This window comes from Leuciscus leuciscus, assembly GCF_965113295.1.
Source record: "Leuciscus leuciscus genome assembly, chromosome: 9".
Lineage (NCBI taxonomy): Eukaryota > Metazoa > Chordata > Actinopteri > Cypriniformes > Leuciscidae > Leuciscus > Leuciscus leuciscus.
Window position 1 is genome coordinate 25,390,948 of NC_138733.1, and position 16,252 is coordinate 25,407,199.

Here is a 16,252-nt window from a genome sequence, read left to right on the forward strand (position 1 = left end):
TTAATTGTGTTCAATCAACCTAATATTAAAAAGTGAAGTTTACTTAATTAATTTGTATTGACATTAAATGGGCAGTAGAGCTGTAATTCCCAGCATGCTTTGCAAGGGATTAAGTGTTATGTGCTTTTCAGTAAAGGGAAATATGTTGTAGTTTATGTTCATGTTTAATATTCAGTTATGTTGGACATTTAGTGTTGTTTCTGTTATTTAATTTTGTGGTTACCATTGTGCTGAAGAGTAGCGCTTGACTGTGCTTACGCTGTGGGCACTCAAAGTTTTATGCTCAGTACTAACACTTGTCCTTGCTTAATGGTTCATTAGTCTACATTGTGAATATTGATGCATGACAGTTCATGATTGATAAGTAAATCCTAGTAAATAAATTTAAAAAATACATTGGACCAACATAAATGTAAAAAAGTTAAGTAAAACATACTAGAGTGAATAAAGTTGACATAAACCAACTAATTTGTGTTGACCCAACTAAACTGATTTATTTTGAATTAACTAAATTAAATTGTGTGTAAAACATTTCTTTAATTAAATTAAGTAAGGGTAATGGATTCATTTTTTTGTGTATTTACATCAAGGTGGAAAAGGACTTTCATCATTATTAAGTAGTTTTACCTTGCTGGTGAAATCAGGTTAATATCTACTGACAGTTATGTTTCAGTAAAACCTTGTTTTTTCAGGTTGGTTGAAATTCAGTTATAATAAGTAATCTTAAATTATTTATTTCATTTCAACAAAACCACTTTTTGCTTCACAGCTTTGTCAACTGCAATCAAAATGCTCCATTAGCCACATTATTTAAACTGATTGGGGTTGCAATTAACTGTCAACGGCACCCCTAAAGCGCCCTCTGGCGGAACTAAATAAAGTCTGCGTTATTTTTTATGGCCTTGCGTTGTTTGTTATTGTCTTTTTCCATCTTCCAGATATTTGTCTTCAGATCAAGTAATTAATAGTCAATTAAGTCAACGAAGACTGTTTGTTTTACAAATGCGTTGTGACAAATATGAAAGAGTTAAGTGCTTGTCTCTTATGGACTTGTGATCTTCCCTTTATCTCGAGTAGGCTTAATCATTATCGCAATAGATTAAAAAAAACAGAAATATCAGACGTCCTTTAACCCCCAAAAAATGTAGATACAATGCTTTAAATAGGTGCTTTAGCATACTGTTATTTTGTCCTTCTTTGCAGTATTGGACCTTGTAAAAGACGTCAAGGTGAAACCTGAATAAGATGACATCATCTGTACTGTGACAGTAAACAAAGTAATTACACATCACGGCCACAGGGCGTCGCTGTGTTTACGTATTCCTTAACCTAGTCAAAGCTCTTGTTCAGTCACATAGCTTATTTCAAGTCATTAACCAAAACATTTAGATTTTTATGTTACCTTTATGCTGTCTGATAAGAGTGAGAGTGTCTAAATTTCCATTTCCAAGTAGGCTAAAGTCTTCTCTTCATTTTTGATGGCACACTCCAATACACTGCATTAATTCATGCCAGAGCACGACTTCATGCAACACTGGGTAAGGCTTTGTGTGAAGCAACATTCTGAAATTCATTTATATTGTACATAACTGGAAAATTCAAAAACGTTTAGAGTCTTAAATGTGCTGCAATGTTTAATTGGCTGATGCAGATAATTTCTTTGTTGATTTTGCAATATTAATGAACCAGTTTATAATACAATGCATACATGGACCGATAACTTCAGATATTAAGTATAATATCCAAGAACTCTGTCACTACAGTAGCTACGGAAGAAAAAACAGGACAGTTTTCTAAAAAAAGAAATGTTTACTTCAGACACATTCTTAAATGTCAAACAAAGCTGTATTCTTGTAATTAGAGTGGTATTCAAAGTACAGTTAAAGGACCTTATGACGGCAAATACGAAAAATATTTGTAAAAACTAATATGATAGTGCACTACAGATCTACATGAACCAGATACTTGTGCTATGCACCTTCAGAGAAACAGTTCAAATCATATTCAACCTTACGCTGTTCCTGGCAAGATCTACCACTAACGAAAAACAAAGATAAAAAAGAAAAATGTAAAGACTGAAGACACATAGTGTTAACTTTACAAAAGGAGAATAACACTGTACATCTTAAAAACGTCGCATATACACAGCCTAACAATTCTTGTTTCTGCTGTATTACGTTTGAAGATGTGAATCGTGTACAATTGGGTTTATGGCATGAACAAGAACTTAGGCTATATCAGGAGCTAATCTACTCATCATCATCCTCATCTTCCTCCTCCTCCTCCTCATCTTCATCTTCGTTCTCATCATCATCCTCCCCACCATCTTTTTTGGACAAGCCTGCAATTCCCTTTGTGCGGTATAGGGCAATATCCTACAGAAGATTCAAAAAGTTAACAAATAGGGCAGGTGCATTTTCAAGTTTGAGAATATTAAAGAGTACTCAGGGAGGAAAGAAAGAAGAAACTATACACTACCTTGTCGTACTTCTCCTTAAGCTTTGCAGCTTTCTTCTCATAGGGCTGCTTCACCTCAGCCGCTGAGCCGTTCCACATTTCTCCGAGCTTCTTGGCAATGTCTCCAATGGAAAGACCTGGGTTCTCACCTTTAATCTTAGGGCGGTAGTCACCACAGAAAATAAAGAACGCTGACCTTTGGGGGGGGGAAACATGCATTCAAACCAAACCGTCTTGAAAAATGGTTTATTTTCAAAAGCAGTGAAAAGCTTGAACATACGGTGGTCTCTTGGGCGCGTTGGGATCCTTAAATCGCCTCTTCTTCTCTCCCTTCGGTGGGATGTAGTTCTTCATTTCTCTCTCATAGCGAACCTTATCTTGCTTGGCCATATCCTCAAACTTACCCTTCTCTTTGGCAGACATTGTCTGTCCAGAACGAGAAAAGGCTGTATCAAAATGTGCAAGTTACATTACAAAACAGATTTTTACAAAGATTTTTCTAAGTAGGCCTAAAAGCTCAACAAATATAATATGTATGCAATATAACAGCATAATTTGCATCCACGTTTTTCAGCACAGTACCTTCCATCGTTCTGAACACTTCTTGGAGAATTCAGAAAAGTTAACACTGGCTTCAGGGTGCTTCTTTTTGTGTTCTTCACGACAGGTTTGCACAAAGTAGGCATAAGAGGACATCTTTCCCCTGGGCTTCCTTGGATCTTTACCCATCTTTACTCTCTGTGAAAAAAGATATTCTTAACTAAAAGGTGACACAAGCTATACTCGTTTTATATCTTGTAATCTTGTATAATTATATATTATATAATTATTTTATACATTCAATTATATTATTATCTAGTGCAATTACATATTATATATATATATATATATACACACACACACACACATATATATATATATATATATATATATATATATATATATATATGGATTAATGTATTTTCTTCCTGTAAATGCTTCCTAAATGTAGTTAATGTACTTCTAAAATGTATTTGTTCACTACAATTTAAAATGAATTTATACACACACACACACACACACATATATATATATATATATATATATATATATATATATATACTGTATATAGTTATTATTATGTACTGTGAGGGACATATTTGCACTAACTAAAAAAATTATTAATGATGAAATGTGCAGTGAAATCATATTATTGAGATGGACGGTGAGATGCACAAAGACCCCCTCAGGTTCAGGGTGAAAGACAAGGACATCCTCCATTTCGTGAATAAAATAACGTATTTAATATTCATTCCCACTATTTTATTTTCCATTATGTGTATTTCTCATTAACGGAACATTGATAGCAGCATCGATCATGTGCGGGCAGATAGATTGCATAGGGCCCGCCTTAAAATGCCTAAATGCTGCAATAATAATATTTCTTCTTCCATTTTGAAAAAGCCGTCTTCATGAGAGAAAGTCCCCCTCAATTGTCTCCTCCCACATTCCTGGGTAATTTCTAGGACCTAAAATCACCGCACTTTGTCCGTTTTTCGCCCCTGTCCCGCCGCCTTCCGATATTTCGCCTCCCCTATGGAAGAAGTCGGTCGGTCTGGACACAGTGTCTGTAACTATAAGCGCAATGCAATGGGAGTTTAGCTCTCGTAAGGCCGCCGTTCAACTGGAGCCACATGAGCACAGCTAGCAGAGCCAACATGGCTTCCTCTCGCTCTCTCCCTTTATGTCTGCTAGCCAGAGCCGCATACACACACACACACGACACTGGCGGTGGGAAACAGTATAAATATATATTTTTTCCCATTTTCTCGCTCGAGTTCTCTTTGAAAACACCGGCGTTCCCTGAAATAGACCCTCGGGCTTTTGTGCGAGTTGAAAAAGCAATGCAAACGAGCTTGGATGAATTTCATTTTATTAGTTAAGTTGAATGTCGCTTACACCCCGTCCGTCTCCATCCCCCGCCACTCACAGGCAAAACGCAGAGTATATCCTCCGCAAGCCAACCATATTATATTACAGAACACGGCCGCACACGTCCCGTTCAGAGAGAAAAATGCACAAAATGACGAGTACATTCCCTCGGGACTGGTAAATCTATCCGAGGTGTTATTTTTGTATTTTTGTGTCAATGCCAAGCACGTCACTGACTGACACAATAACACCCCAAAAAGACCTCAAAAAGCTAACTGCTTTAGCTGGGATGGCTACCTGACAAATATTACATCCTACCCTAATAAAGACTATTCTAATACTGTCATTTCACATGAAAAATGCAATAATTTTTAATCTTCAGACGATTTTTCCATTCAGGACATTTCACTATGACTGAATGACTGGCGAATAGATTCTGACAAAGATTGCTCGCCCTGCGTTCACGAAATTACCACGCAACTACCAAGGTGCATATGTTGTAATATACGACGCAATTGAAAAAATTGTTAATTAAGGCCTTGACAAGCATATTTTGAAAAAACTTACCAGTCTTCTCTATTTGCAGCTTCTGTGGATGCCTAGATAATGGGGCTTTGAAGTACAATAACACCGATGCGCGCTCTTCCAAGTGCTTGCAGAACCCTCCGCTCACGAGAGACACAGTATACAGTCACGAATCCTATTGGCTACCACCAAGTCCTGAGCGCCCGTGATTGGCTGTTGGCGCACTATAGTCCCTACGAGAGCTGAAGTGTGGTTGGCTGTTCATCGGCGAAACGTCACATTTTTTCAACGGCGCGTGAATATGAAAAACCATACATTGGTGCAAGTGCAATAGTTTCAGACACCGTTTTGTACTGCTGTGAACATACTGTAGTATATGTAAGCACACCTTTGTCGTTGAAGTAAAGGTTTCAAATTGTATTATGAATATTTGCTTTAAAAGCATAGTATTTCAAAGATTTCACTGCACAACTGCACGCTGATAACTGTCGGAAGAGAAAAAGAAGAAGAGTAGCCTAGGCTATACTTTCTACCAGGGTGCAAATTACGGGAGTTTGGAGGGGTCTGGACCCCTAATGACTGTTTTAATCCCCCTAGATAATTAACACAAATTGTTGTGAGTTTTACAAAGAATTAAACACATTTAATTCTGTATATTGGTAAGGAACGCTGCAATAGCATTTCAAATTATTTTTGCCGCAAACAAAATGTATTGCCTACGCAACCATACAGCAACAGTAGGCTGTACGCTCCGCCAAATTTTCTGATGAGAACGCAAAGCATATATTAGGCCTACTGTCAATATTTTTCACTCAATTGCATATTCACATAGCCTATACATGTATTTATTGGCGTGCCTGTTTTGAAATCGTGCAAATGCTAAAGCTGACTAAGATCCCTAGCTGCACGAATTTTACATTCAACAAACTAGTGAAAAATGTTATTACAATAATTGATCATGTATTAATTTTTGTTATTTTATTTTTATTTTAGAAAATTGTTATATAACACGCGGATTTAATAAACGTGACAGATGAATCACAGGCAATGTTTTAGGACTTTATATTGTAATGATGTCATCGTTGTTGGTTCTGAGTTCGTAATGGTAGCCTAATCTTTAAAGTTTCTGTGACATGAATAAAACAAAACAAAAAGACTGAGAACTTTATTATCAATCTTTCATTGCTCCTTGACAAATCTCACAAACATCGTTGTAAATTCTCCAAGAACGAAAGACGGTAAACTGTGCTGCCTTTTTAATTTATTTTGATAAAGGATGCAATATATTTTGTCGAGATATTTTTATATTTTATTATTGCTGCTGCTGTTATTATTATTACTATTGTTATTATTTATAATTGGTGCTTTTTATTCCTCACATGTAGTCTACTATATTATTATTACATTTCCATCCCTTATTCGTGTATGTTTTTGTGATCCCTGGCAATAATAATAGGCTAATAAAAAATAAATAAATAAAATTAAAATAAATAAAATCTTGAATTGCATTATATCATGTTTTCCACTGAGCGGCGCTATATACGCCCAAATAAAATTGAACTGGCTCGATTCTGAAGGAATTTAATGATTCGGTTACGATTTTTTTGTATTAAGAAACGTGATAAAATAAATAGCCCACAGCTTGTAGACTATTATAATCCTAATGCGTGTACATCCTTTGCATGTTTTAATATTTTGTTTTGCATAGCTATAGGGCAATTATTTCAGTCAAAATGTAATCATATACCTGGAATATAGATTTCAGTGTGCTAGCTGTCTCCAACCTCTTTGGACGCTTGACACTGGTTTGTGGGTTTCCTCGTACGTGGAGAAGGACCCCTGTGGAGCGTCAGTTTGCTCTCGCGCACCCGTTGTTGTGTGTTTCCTATTACAATGCCATTTTACAGATAACATCCGATTAGATGGGCATTCATGCACATTAACATGCTAAAAAGTTTATCTTCTTGATTCTCACTGTAAGACAACGGAGGTACTGGTGAACAGCACATAAACCCCAGATACTGGAACTGGACACATTAATGTCGTTTGGACAACAGTCAGATATTTCACATCTGTCAAGACAACCATTGCAAATTATGGTTAGATAGCCTACGTTTATTGTGTCTCCTGTTATATGTTTTGTTGTTGTTGTTCATTTTCAGTGTTACTTCAGTTTTTCTTCATGTTTTTTCACTGTGCATTTTAATCTAGATATTAACAAAAAATGGGATGTGTATGAAACTTCTCATAAAAGATATTTCATCAATAGACTTATCTCATCTATTCCAATTCTAATATGGTGAGTTTTCTGTTAACAGAAGTGATGCAAAATGTCTGAGTTGAGAATCATTTCTTTAAAAAAAAAAAAAAAAAACTTTTTCAAACACAATAGGGGGAGAGTGGGGTGATTTGTGCCATGGGGGGAAGTAGTTCCACCCCTTGTTCTGGAAAACCATAGAATAATTTGGTCATGTGACCACATAATTTTGAAAAGCAATCAATTTTACTCATCCTCCAAAGAAGAGAGATACATGGCATGAGAGTTAAGCACATTTTAGTGCAAAAAACAGTTTTTTCCCTTTCAAAGTACATTTTCTATGATTAAGGTTTTTTGATTGTAGTGTCTGGACAATTATAGACAAGTTTGAAAACATTTCACACATGTTTTAGTGCTTTAGTAGGCTACACAATGAGTCTATACAGTAAGCATGATGTTAGCTCTTAACTGCTGGATCATGCTAATTATTCAAACTTGTGGGTCTGGGGTGATTTGTGCCAAAGGGCATGGGGTAAGTTGTGCCAGATCCAGACCACCTAGAGACTTACATACTCACAGGGGATAATCTTGAGAAGTGAGGAGATGGGCATGCCTCATCAGTGTTTGACTTAGGCCTACCTGCTATTTGTTTAATTTAGCTAACACTGATTTCAGTTTTGAGTTTGCACTATGTTAATAAAGATAAGTTTTATTCAGTTTTTAAGTGGCCTAAGTCACAATAGGATGTTTAGAAATTAGCCTAGTAACTTTATTCTTATGTTACATAATTGACAGACAGTGTTCTGTCAACAGGCATCTATTGCCAAAGCCTTTTTTGCCTGAAATGATTCACAAATATCATATATTGTGTTGCTATGGTGCTCTAAATGGTTGCTAGGGCGTAGCTTGATAGCTTCACAATGATCCTGAGAGACTGATTGGTCGTCTGAGTAAAATGAGCCCGCCCCCTTGTCTCTGTGACACTGTGATCCAGAGTTGTGTTCAATACAAAATCCCTATGCAATTGACCATATAGGAAAAATGCATGCTATGGTATTCCAGGGTGACAATATCTAAATAAACCTTAAATTAGTCATTTTGTATTGAATTTGTCTTGCTTTCATATAGCATACGGTTCATAACAGTAAAATGTTCTGTTTTACTTCAGAAAGCACTGGCACAATTTACCCCAACATATTTCCCCAAAAGGCACAACTTACCCCGCACCAGGGGCAAGTTGTGCCATGAGACCACTTTGTTCCCAAAAGCTATATTTCTGAAACTATTTATTTCAGATCCAAAGTAATTATTCTCAGGGATGCACAACATCCTGAAATACATGCACATCCTTAAGTTGAAGGCATTACTGTCATGGCCTCACTTTAAAGTCACTTTGAGTAAAAACTGGCACAACTCACCCCACTCTCCCTAAGGCCGAAAACATCTGGCAATATCTATAGAAATTCATATGCATTGGATGATCCAATGGGAGCAACTGCATACAGTGAAGACTTCTGCTGGAAGCCTGTGGAGAAACCGAAGGAACAACCCACACCCAAGCCAGGTATAGGCTAAATGCCACATTTTGTAATTTGCTGTGTTTGTAGAGTATAATTTGAAAGCGTCTGCTAGCTTAATTGTAGCCTACTTGCTATGAATGTGCGTTAGGCCTGTTAAACTTAAAAAGTCACAGCAGCACTAGGCTATATTTGTGTTCTATGTCATGCATGTCTGGAAAAACATTAGAATGTACAATCTTAAAAATAAAGGTTCCAAATGTTTTTGTTTTTATTTAATTTTTTCAAAGATTCCATAAGAACCATCTTTGGTTCCACAAAGAACCTTTCAGTGAATAGTTCTTAAAATAACCATTTTTATTTCTTAAGGCCCGTTCACACCAAGAACGATAACTAATAACGATAAAGATATCTAAAAATCGTTCTCTAAATTAAAGAATAGCAGAGTTCACACCACAACTGTAACGATAAAGATACGAGGAACCATATCGTTGGGATCACTTTTAGAACGATTTGTCCACCTGTCGAAAGATAAAACACTGACAACCAATCAGAATCCACTCGAATTTAAAGGGCTCGTGCATTTAAAATGCAGACATTGTGGAGAAGTTAATCGCCAAGGTACAGAAAAATCCAAGTCAAAACCCCTTTTCAAGTAAAAAAAAGAAAAAGAAAAAGAAAAAGGATATATGGAGCAATGCCCTTGTAGCCTACCCTTGGAATAAACGGTGAGATCATAATGCAGGCTAGCAAATCCTAGTGTAAATCCTAGCAAATCCTAGGTATGCAGCAAATTTACCTCAGGTATGCAGCGCTAGTTTCGACAACATTGTATTGTTTCCTTTGAAGTTGCAGTGAAAAGGGCGTGGCACACACACACACACACACACACATATATGTGTATATATATATATATATATATATATATATATATATATATATGGGTGTTTCTGCAACTACGGGCACTTTTAAGTCCCAGGAGTGAAATTTTAGATTTATGTTAAAATTTGTCATTTGATGTTTCATAAATATAAACGTAGTGTCAATACACACCTTGACATAAATAATTATGAATAAATAATATGATTTAATGTAAAATTATGAAGCATTTATAGGTCCAAACCAGGCAACATTCTAATCTGAAAAATGAAGCCTACCCGGAAGTGCGAAAAACTGCAATACATCGAAAATCCGCTAGGGGCAGGTCCCAAAAGGGAGCAAATGTCCATACACCCCCATGTTAAAATGTCCGTTTTCACAGCATAAATTCATGTTTTTACAGGTTGGTCCCATGGACTTTTATTGTATTTTTCGATAGGTTCCGAGTGCCTGACAACTGTGAGGGGGGTGAATTTTTTTCTAACTCGTTAGTTTAGATCGTATTTAGATATAAAATGTATGACAAATAAGGGCGCGATTGACAGCTTGATTGACAGCTGACAACGAGCATAGGCTGCGCCGAGTGGAATTCCTGAAATTTGACGTCTCGGCCATGATCTGACACAACAAATCATACCTGTAAGTTATCCTTTCTGAACATTTGTATTGAAATATGGCGCCGCCCATACCCCCCATAAACGGCCTCAAAACCGTTCTTCAGAAGTCTATGGGTGACGTCACAGACGCTTTGTCCATATTTTTTACAGTCTATGGTCCAAACACCATTTTTGCTCATGTCCCACACCCGTGGTTTCAATGTTGAGATACTTAAAATTATCTCATTCTTTTACAATATGACATTATTTCAAATGGAATTGTTTAATATACAGATTCATTTACAGAATCTTAAAATTCTTTGTATTATTTACTGATCATTTTTATGATTTTTTTAACTAAATGTGCCTGTCCCACACTTTTGAGTCCTTACCGCAACAATGAAAAAAAGCTTTTATTATGAAATTTTATCGAACACAAACAAGTCTAGTTTCTATGGAAACAGAAACTATCACTTGAGCACATTGCTGACAGACTGGACCACCACACTACCTCACTCACAAGATAACAAAAAAATAAGGTAAACATCATCTTTTCTGCTCTAGTATTTATTGTGCGTCCTTACCATTCAGCTTAATAATTGGGTATTTATAACTACATTTTAAAAATAAATGTATTTTACTGTTGAATTCATGTATATTAAGATGTTAAGATTCAAAACTAATGTGGTAGGCCTTGATAGCTGCCAATTAGCTCAAATATTAGCAAAAATGTCATTTCCGCAACATGTCTTTACCGCAGCAAATTTAGGTGTTGCGGTAAAGACCTTGTGTTGCGGTAGAGACAAATTCAAGGTGTACTGTATATTAAATGACAAATATTCAGTATATTATTAGTTCTGAAGTATATATTTGTATATTTATTAGTATATATATATAAACATGCCATTTTTTACATTAAAAATAAAATTTTGTCCTTACCGTTACCGACTCAAGATGTCATTACCGCAGCACTGCTCTATTTTCATTTTTTTTCACATTTTGATTTGCAAAAAAAATATTTTTACACTTAAGTTGAGATGATTAACACATTGAAATTGCAACATCTGTCATAAAAAGTTAATTATGTTATCTTTTGTGTGTATGGAAACAATTGACATCTAAGGTGGTACATTTTTTACATGGCATAGAAAAAAACATGAAATTCCCTATTTTGTATATTATTTTTTTATATCAGTATTTACAAAACTGCATCAAATTTGAAAAAGCTATTTAAATATGTAAAAAAATGTATAGAAATTACTAAAGAAAAATTTATAAAATGAACATTATTGTAACATTGCGGTAAGGACACTTTTTAAGAAGATGACCCGAAAAACATAAAAAATAAACATGTTCCAGATTAAAATCTTAACGACTACATTCTATTTTGTGTAAATCTTTATATGTATTACAGACTGTGATGGTTAAAATTGAAATTCATAGAGGTTGATCTTTTTAAAATTGGGATAGTCAAAAGTGCCCGTAGTTGCAGAAACACCCATATATATATATATATAGCCTATATAAATTCGCTGTTTGATTAGATCGATTACACTAACTAGCTAGATTCACTGTTTAGATGCGCTCAAAACGTAGCATGCTGAGGACATCTGCTGCCTGGTAAAAGTACAAACAAACTGATATTGATTCATTCGAAAGTATGAAAAAAATGATTTCGACCCCCTGCCAAATTATCGCGTGCTTAGAATAAAAAATCCGTTATCGTTCGTCGGTGTAGACGCAAATATAGCCTATAGTTAACATTCTTGGTGTGAACGGGCCTTAAAGGGTAGTGTGAAGAACATCTTAATCTGAAGAAACTTTTTCCAGTTTAAAGAACATTGAAAGAGTGTAGGCTACCATATTTTTATCTTTATCTTTTATCACAAAGGCATTCATGGTGTGGAGACATAGGCCTAATGCAGATCAAATTAAACACTTTGATGGCAATTCCTCTCTTCAACTTTCTTTGACAAATCCAAAAGGCTCTGAGTGCCCAGTACAGGCCAACCTACCAGACTGACTTTATTGGATTACCTCAAGGTGAGTTCTAAGAATTACATTATAGGTGTATACACTGAATCTTATTTAATTTCAAGGTCTTGTGGTTCCAAAGATATCTTATGACTGAAGCATCTTAATGTCTTTGTTATATTCAGTCCGAATTCGGTCACAGGGATTATGAAGAACCATGCAATCTTCGCTCCTTTTAACCACAGTCTGTCACAGTTCTGCAAGAGATAGGACCCAAATGCAAATGAGCAGACAGGTTTTATTTTATTTTATTATTTACAAGACAAGACTAGAGACAGCAGGGAGAGTGAAGTGTGAACCACAGCTCAAACAGTAGGGCAGGGCAGACAACGACAGGCAGGATGGGTGACCACTGAGACCGTCAGTAAGAAGGCGATGACGTGAGTGAAATAGAGGCAGCTCCAAAGGAAAGACCAGGCAGGAACTTGCAGCTTGATGTAGACCTCAGATGTAGCACCAGTCTTGCCACTAGGTAGAGGCTCACAGAACCAGAGGCTTGACACAGGGGTTAGATAGCTGCACCAGTCAGGCTGCCTGTCAGTTAAGAGTCAGTGGCCAGGGAACTCGGAATACAGGGCAGGAGCACACAGAAAAACATAGCCTACAAGACAGACAAGATATAGCAACAATTAAGAGAACCAAAATTAAACTGATAAGATCAATGACTAGAGGAACAAAAAGTTGAAAAATAGATATAACAAAAGCAAACTAACGAAAAAAGTAAAAAAAACAAAACAAACATACCGGTAGCAACAAGGATATTCGGATACTGGGAATAAGATAGAAAACTACAGTAAGCACTAAAATAATTTCAAGAGCACAAACCAGAGAACACCATAAAGTAGGGAAAGAGGCACAATATAAAGGGACCAGAGCACATGAGGATCAGGTGAGCACAATTAGTGAAATGAGGGCAAGACATGGACTAAAAAAGGGGGCGTGGTAACAGGAAACAAGGAGCACATGGCAAACACAGACCAAGACAGAGCCATGTGCTCAAACACAAGACAAACATAGAAACATGAAACAAAGACAACACAGACAAGGCTGCCAGGGCAGAACCCTGACACAGTCATGCTGTCCACTACTATACCCAGACTGAAATGAGACATAACTACCGCCTACCTTAATCAAAACTTGAGCTTCTGGGGAACAACTCTCGCTATGGGTGCAATAAGCTGCATGGTATAGCAGCAAGGGGTATTGGTAAGCTTTGGCAAACCTGCAGCACTTCTGTTTCAACTAGGCTAAAATACCAAACTACTTTGTTTGAAATTTAAGACAACCAACCCTGTCAGTAGCCAAGACACAATGCAAACACAAAAAAGTAGACTAGACATGCAATGAATTACAAGTTGAATTGCAAGTTAATTGACTTAATCCATCAGTTAGTTGACAATTACAAAGTACACTATATCATTCAATTATTGTTAAATAATTGCCTTATTATGCCCTTTTACAAAGTCTTGAGGGTCTTAGAAGGGTCCACTAGAGTAGGTTTTCATGGTCAAAAAAACTAATTATTTTTCACATATTTTACATTGTTGTAGCACCTCTCTTCCCAGTCTGTCAGTAACACACTATTTACTTCCTGTCTCTATGAAACCCCTCCTTACGAAAAGTGCAATGTGCTCTGATTGGTTGGCTGGACCATTGTGTTGTGATTGGTCAACCAATTTAAGCATGTTTCAGAAATATCACACACCTTACCATAACTGCAAGTTTCAACACACTATTACTCAACCAAATCAACCAGGCCAAAGTCCCTTTCAAGGAACGTCTGTTCACTCTGCGGCCATGTTTGCAACACCTTCGGGCAGCTATTTCGGGCATCCAAGACCAAGTCCTATCTATTTGAATGCGGGGGACTATTTGAATTATTTATTTGTGTATTATTTTAATACACAAATAAATAAAATAGTTCAAATCAATCAACAAAAACAACAATCAACAATCAGTCAACAAAATATGACATGAACTGTCCCATAAATGTTGTTTCTTATAATCAAAAGCGTTAAAAAAGCTTATTTTCAGGCTAGCACAGCCAATGCGCATGTGCAGTCATAAGCGCGAGCTTCTAACCGCAGCTCCAGTGACGGAATTACTTTATCAATCAGTGATAGGCTCTTTTACTTACAAGGCGGCATGTATTCCTTCATATTGTGCATTGCAGTTTCTCCCATTCATAAGTAATAGGAGTTAACTGTCTTTCTATATCTATAGTCTTTGACCAGGACTCATCCCTTTATTTTTATGTATGCCTTGGGCGGAAACTATTTAAATGAGGAACATTGTGACGTGGACGTTCCTGGAAGAAAACTCAACAGTATAATCAAGGCGTTTCAGGAGGGAGTTCAGAAATGGTCCTTACTGATATAGAGAATAATTCCCTTGTGGACTTTGTGCTTTGTATCTTTGGTGACCTTTTTCATTCTCAAACAGCAACGTTTACACACTATAGAAGGCTGAAAATGTTCAAATAAAAATAAATACACAAATTATAGAACAATGACACTTTTCTTTTACATTTTAAGCCCAACAGTGATTCACAGCCACATCAATCATCAGGAAAACAGCAAACTGCAGACCACCTACAATAAGCATTTGAAGCGGACATACCGATGTCTCCTCAGTGCTCAAATCAATCCCACCTCAGACGTTTCTACAGATTTATAAGAAATTATCTGATAAAGGTGAGAAAGAGTGATGCTGTGTGTTCTTACTGAATCTTTAGAATATTAGTTCAACTAAATTATTAAATTACATTTTTACTATTAGAAATGTATACTTTTTTCCCCTGATTTTAAGATTTATGTGATTTTAAAACTTCACACTAAAATCAAACAAATTAGATCAGTCGTAGCAAAAGTTGTTATACTTCATTATAATATTGTAATTATATATCCTTCTAGAAATCCTACCGACCTTGCTTGAAAAGCAAACCCCTTCCACACTAGAGAGGATGTCTGCCTGGCCTGGGCCTTTATAAACATGGCATTTTGAATCATGAAAAGCTATATGAATATTTGTGCAGTATTTTTTTAGGGTTCTGATATTCTTCCGGGAGTCAGAACACTCCTAATATAATGATATGCCTTATTGCATCTTTGATGATGTGCTTAATAAAATACTCAAAATAAACTGAAAACAGACATAAATCATTTTTTACTGTACACAGTTCTTTTTTTTGTTGTTGCGATTTTTACTACGATGAATATACATGGAAAAAAATGTTAATTAATTAATCATTTGTCTCTTGAGAATAATAAATCTCTTGAGATTTTGTACTGGAGAATAAGGCCCTATATAGTCCTCCTGAGATATATATTTTATGTATTTTGACTTTATAAAATAATAGTAAAGGTATAAATCAATAACATCAGGTGAACTGATTTATTATGCGGAGCACAATAAAGAGATAGGGATATGCACAGCAAGCTGTAAGAAAGACACACAAAAAAAAACATTTAATTTCACTTCAATCTTAATACCACGGGTATCTTTCTCATTAAAGGTGCTCTAAGTGATGCGACGCGTTTTTTAGGCCCAAACATTTTTTGTCACATACAGCAAACATCTCCTCACCATCCGCTAGCTGCCTGTCCCCCGAACACACTGTAAAAAAACGCAGTCTCTCTAGACACCACAGGCTCCACAAACGGCAATAAAAACAAACTGGGCTCACCCGCACCACGAAACACAACAAACAGTGCTCCAGCCAATCACCGACAAGAAGCATTGGAGGGTGGGGTTTGAGGGGTTAGTGTGCGTACAAATGAAGGGGGTGTGGAGGAGAGAGAAGCATGAAGAGGGAAGTTTGAATTATGGCCGACACACGACCAAAGAGATGACGTTTCGATGAACAAATTGCAAAGAAGAGGGACAAGGATAAGGAACGCGTGAAGTCCCGAATTTACATCGGAAAAACGCTCGAAAGGTGGCGAGAACTCCGCCGGCAGAAGGGCTTCCAATCCGACATAGTTACTCTGTTTTTGCAGAACAGGTAAATCCATTTTTCTTTCTAAACTGACGTTCATGTTCGCCAAACCAACACAAGGATGTAATAAGCTAGAACT

At 36.4% G+C, this 16,252-nt stretch overlaps 2 protein-coding genes and 1 long non-coding RNA gene across 3 annotated transcripts; 2 read left to right on the forward strand and 1 right to left on the reverse strand.

Annotated features, from left to right (window-relative positions):
* The first annotated feature begins 126 nt into the window (after window positions 1-126).
* Window positions 127-2,067, forward strand: LOC309505942. Its single transcript, XR_014208601.1, has 2 exons — window positions 127-1,397; window positions 1,430-2,067. It is a non-coding gene; the product is annotated as an uncharacterized lncRNA (long non-coding RNA).
* hmgb1b (high mobility group box 1b) lies at window positions 1,790-5,075 on the reverse strand. The gene is made up of 5 exons (XM_082179415.1): window positions 4,936-5,075; window positions 3,040-3,195; window positions 2,738-2,883; window positions 2,479-2,653; window positions 1,790-2,375 (listed from the first exon to the last, which is right to left on the reverse strand). Exons 2-5 carry the CDS (start codon window positions 3,184-3,186, stop codon window positions 2,250-2,252), a joined length of 594 nt encoding a protein of 197 aa, XP_082035541.1. The 5' UTR covers window positions 3,187-3,195; window positions 4,936-5,075; the 3' UTR covers window positions 1,790-2,249.
* Window positions 5,076-8,468: 3,393 nt separating this feature from the next.
* On the forward strand, window positions 8,469-14,883 carry tex26 (testis expressed 26; the record flags this gene model as incomplete). The annotated part of the gene is given in 9 exon segments (XM_082180399.1): window positions 8,469-8,503; window positions 8,584-8,714; window positions 9,263-9,288; window positions 12,128-12,185; window positions 12,302-12,311; window positions 13,249-13,303; window positions 13,307-13,382; window positions 14,710-14,788; window positions 14,790-14,883. Coding segments are annotated over 9 exon segments (564 nt in total).
* Between the last annotated feature and the right edge of the window lie 1,369 nt (window positions 14,884-16,252).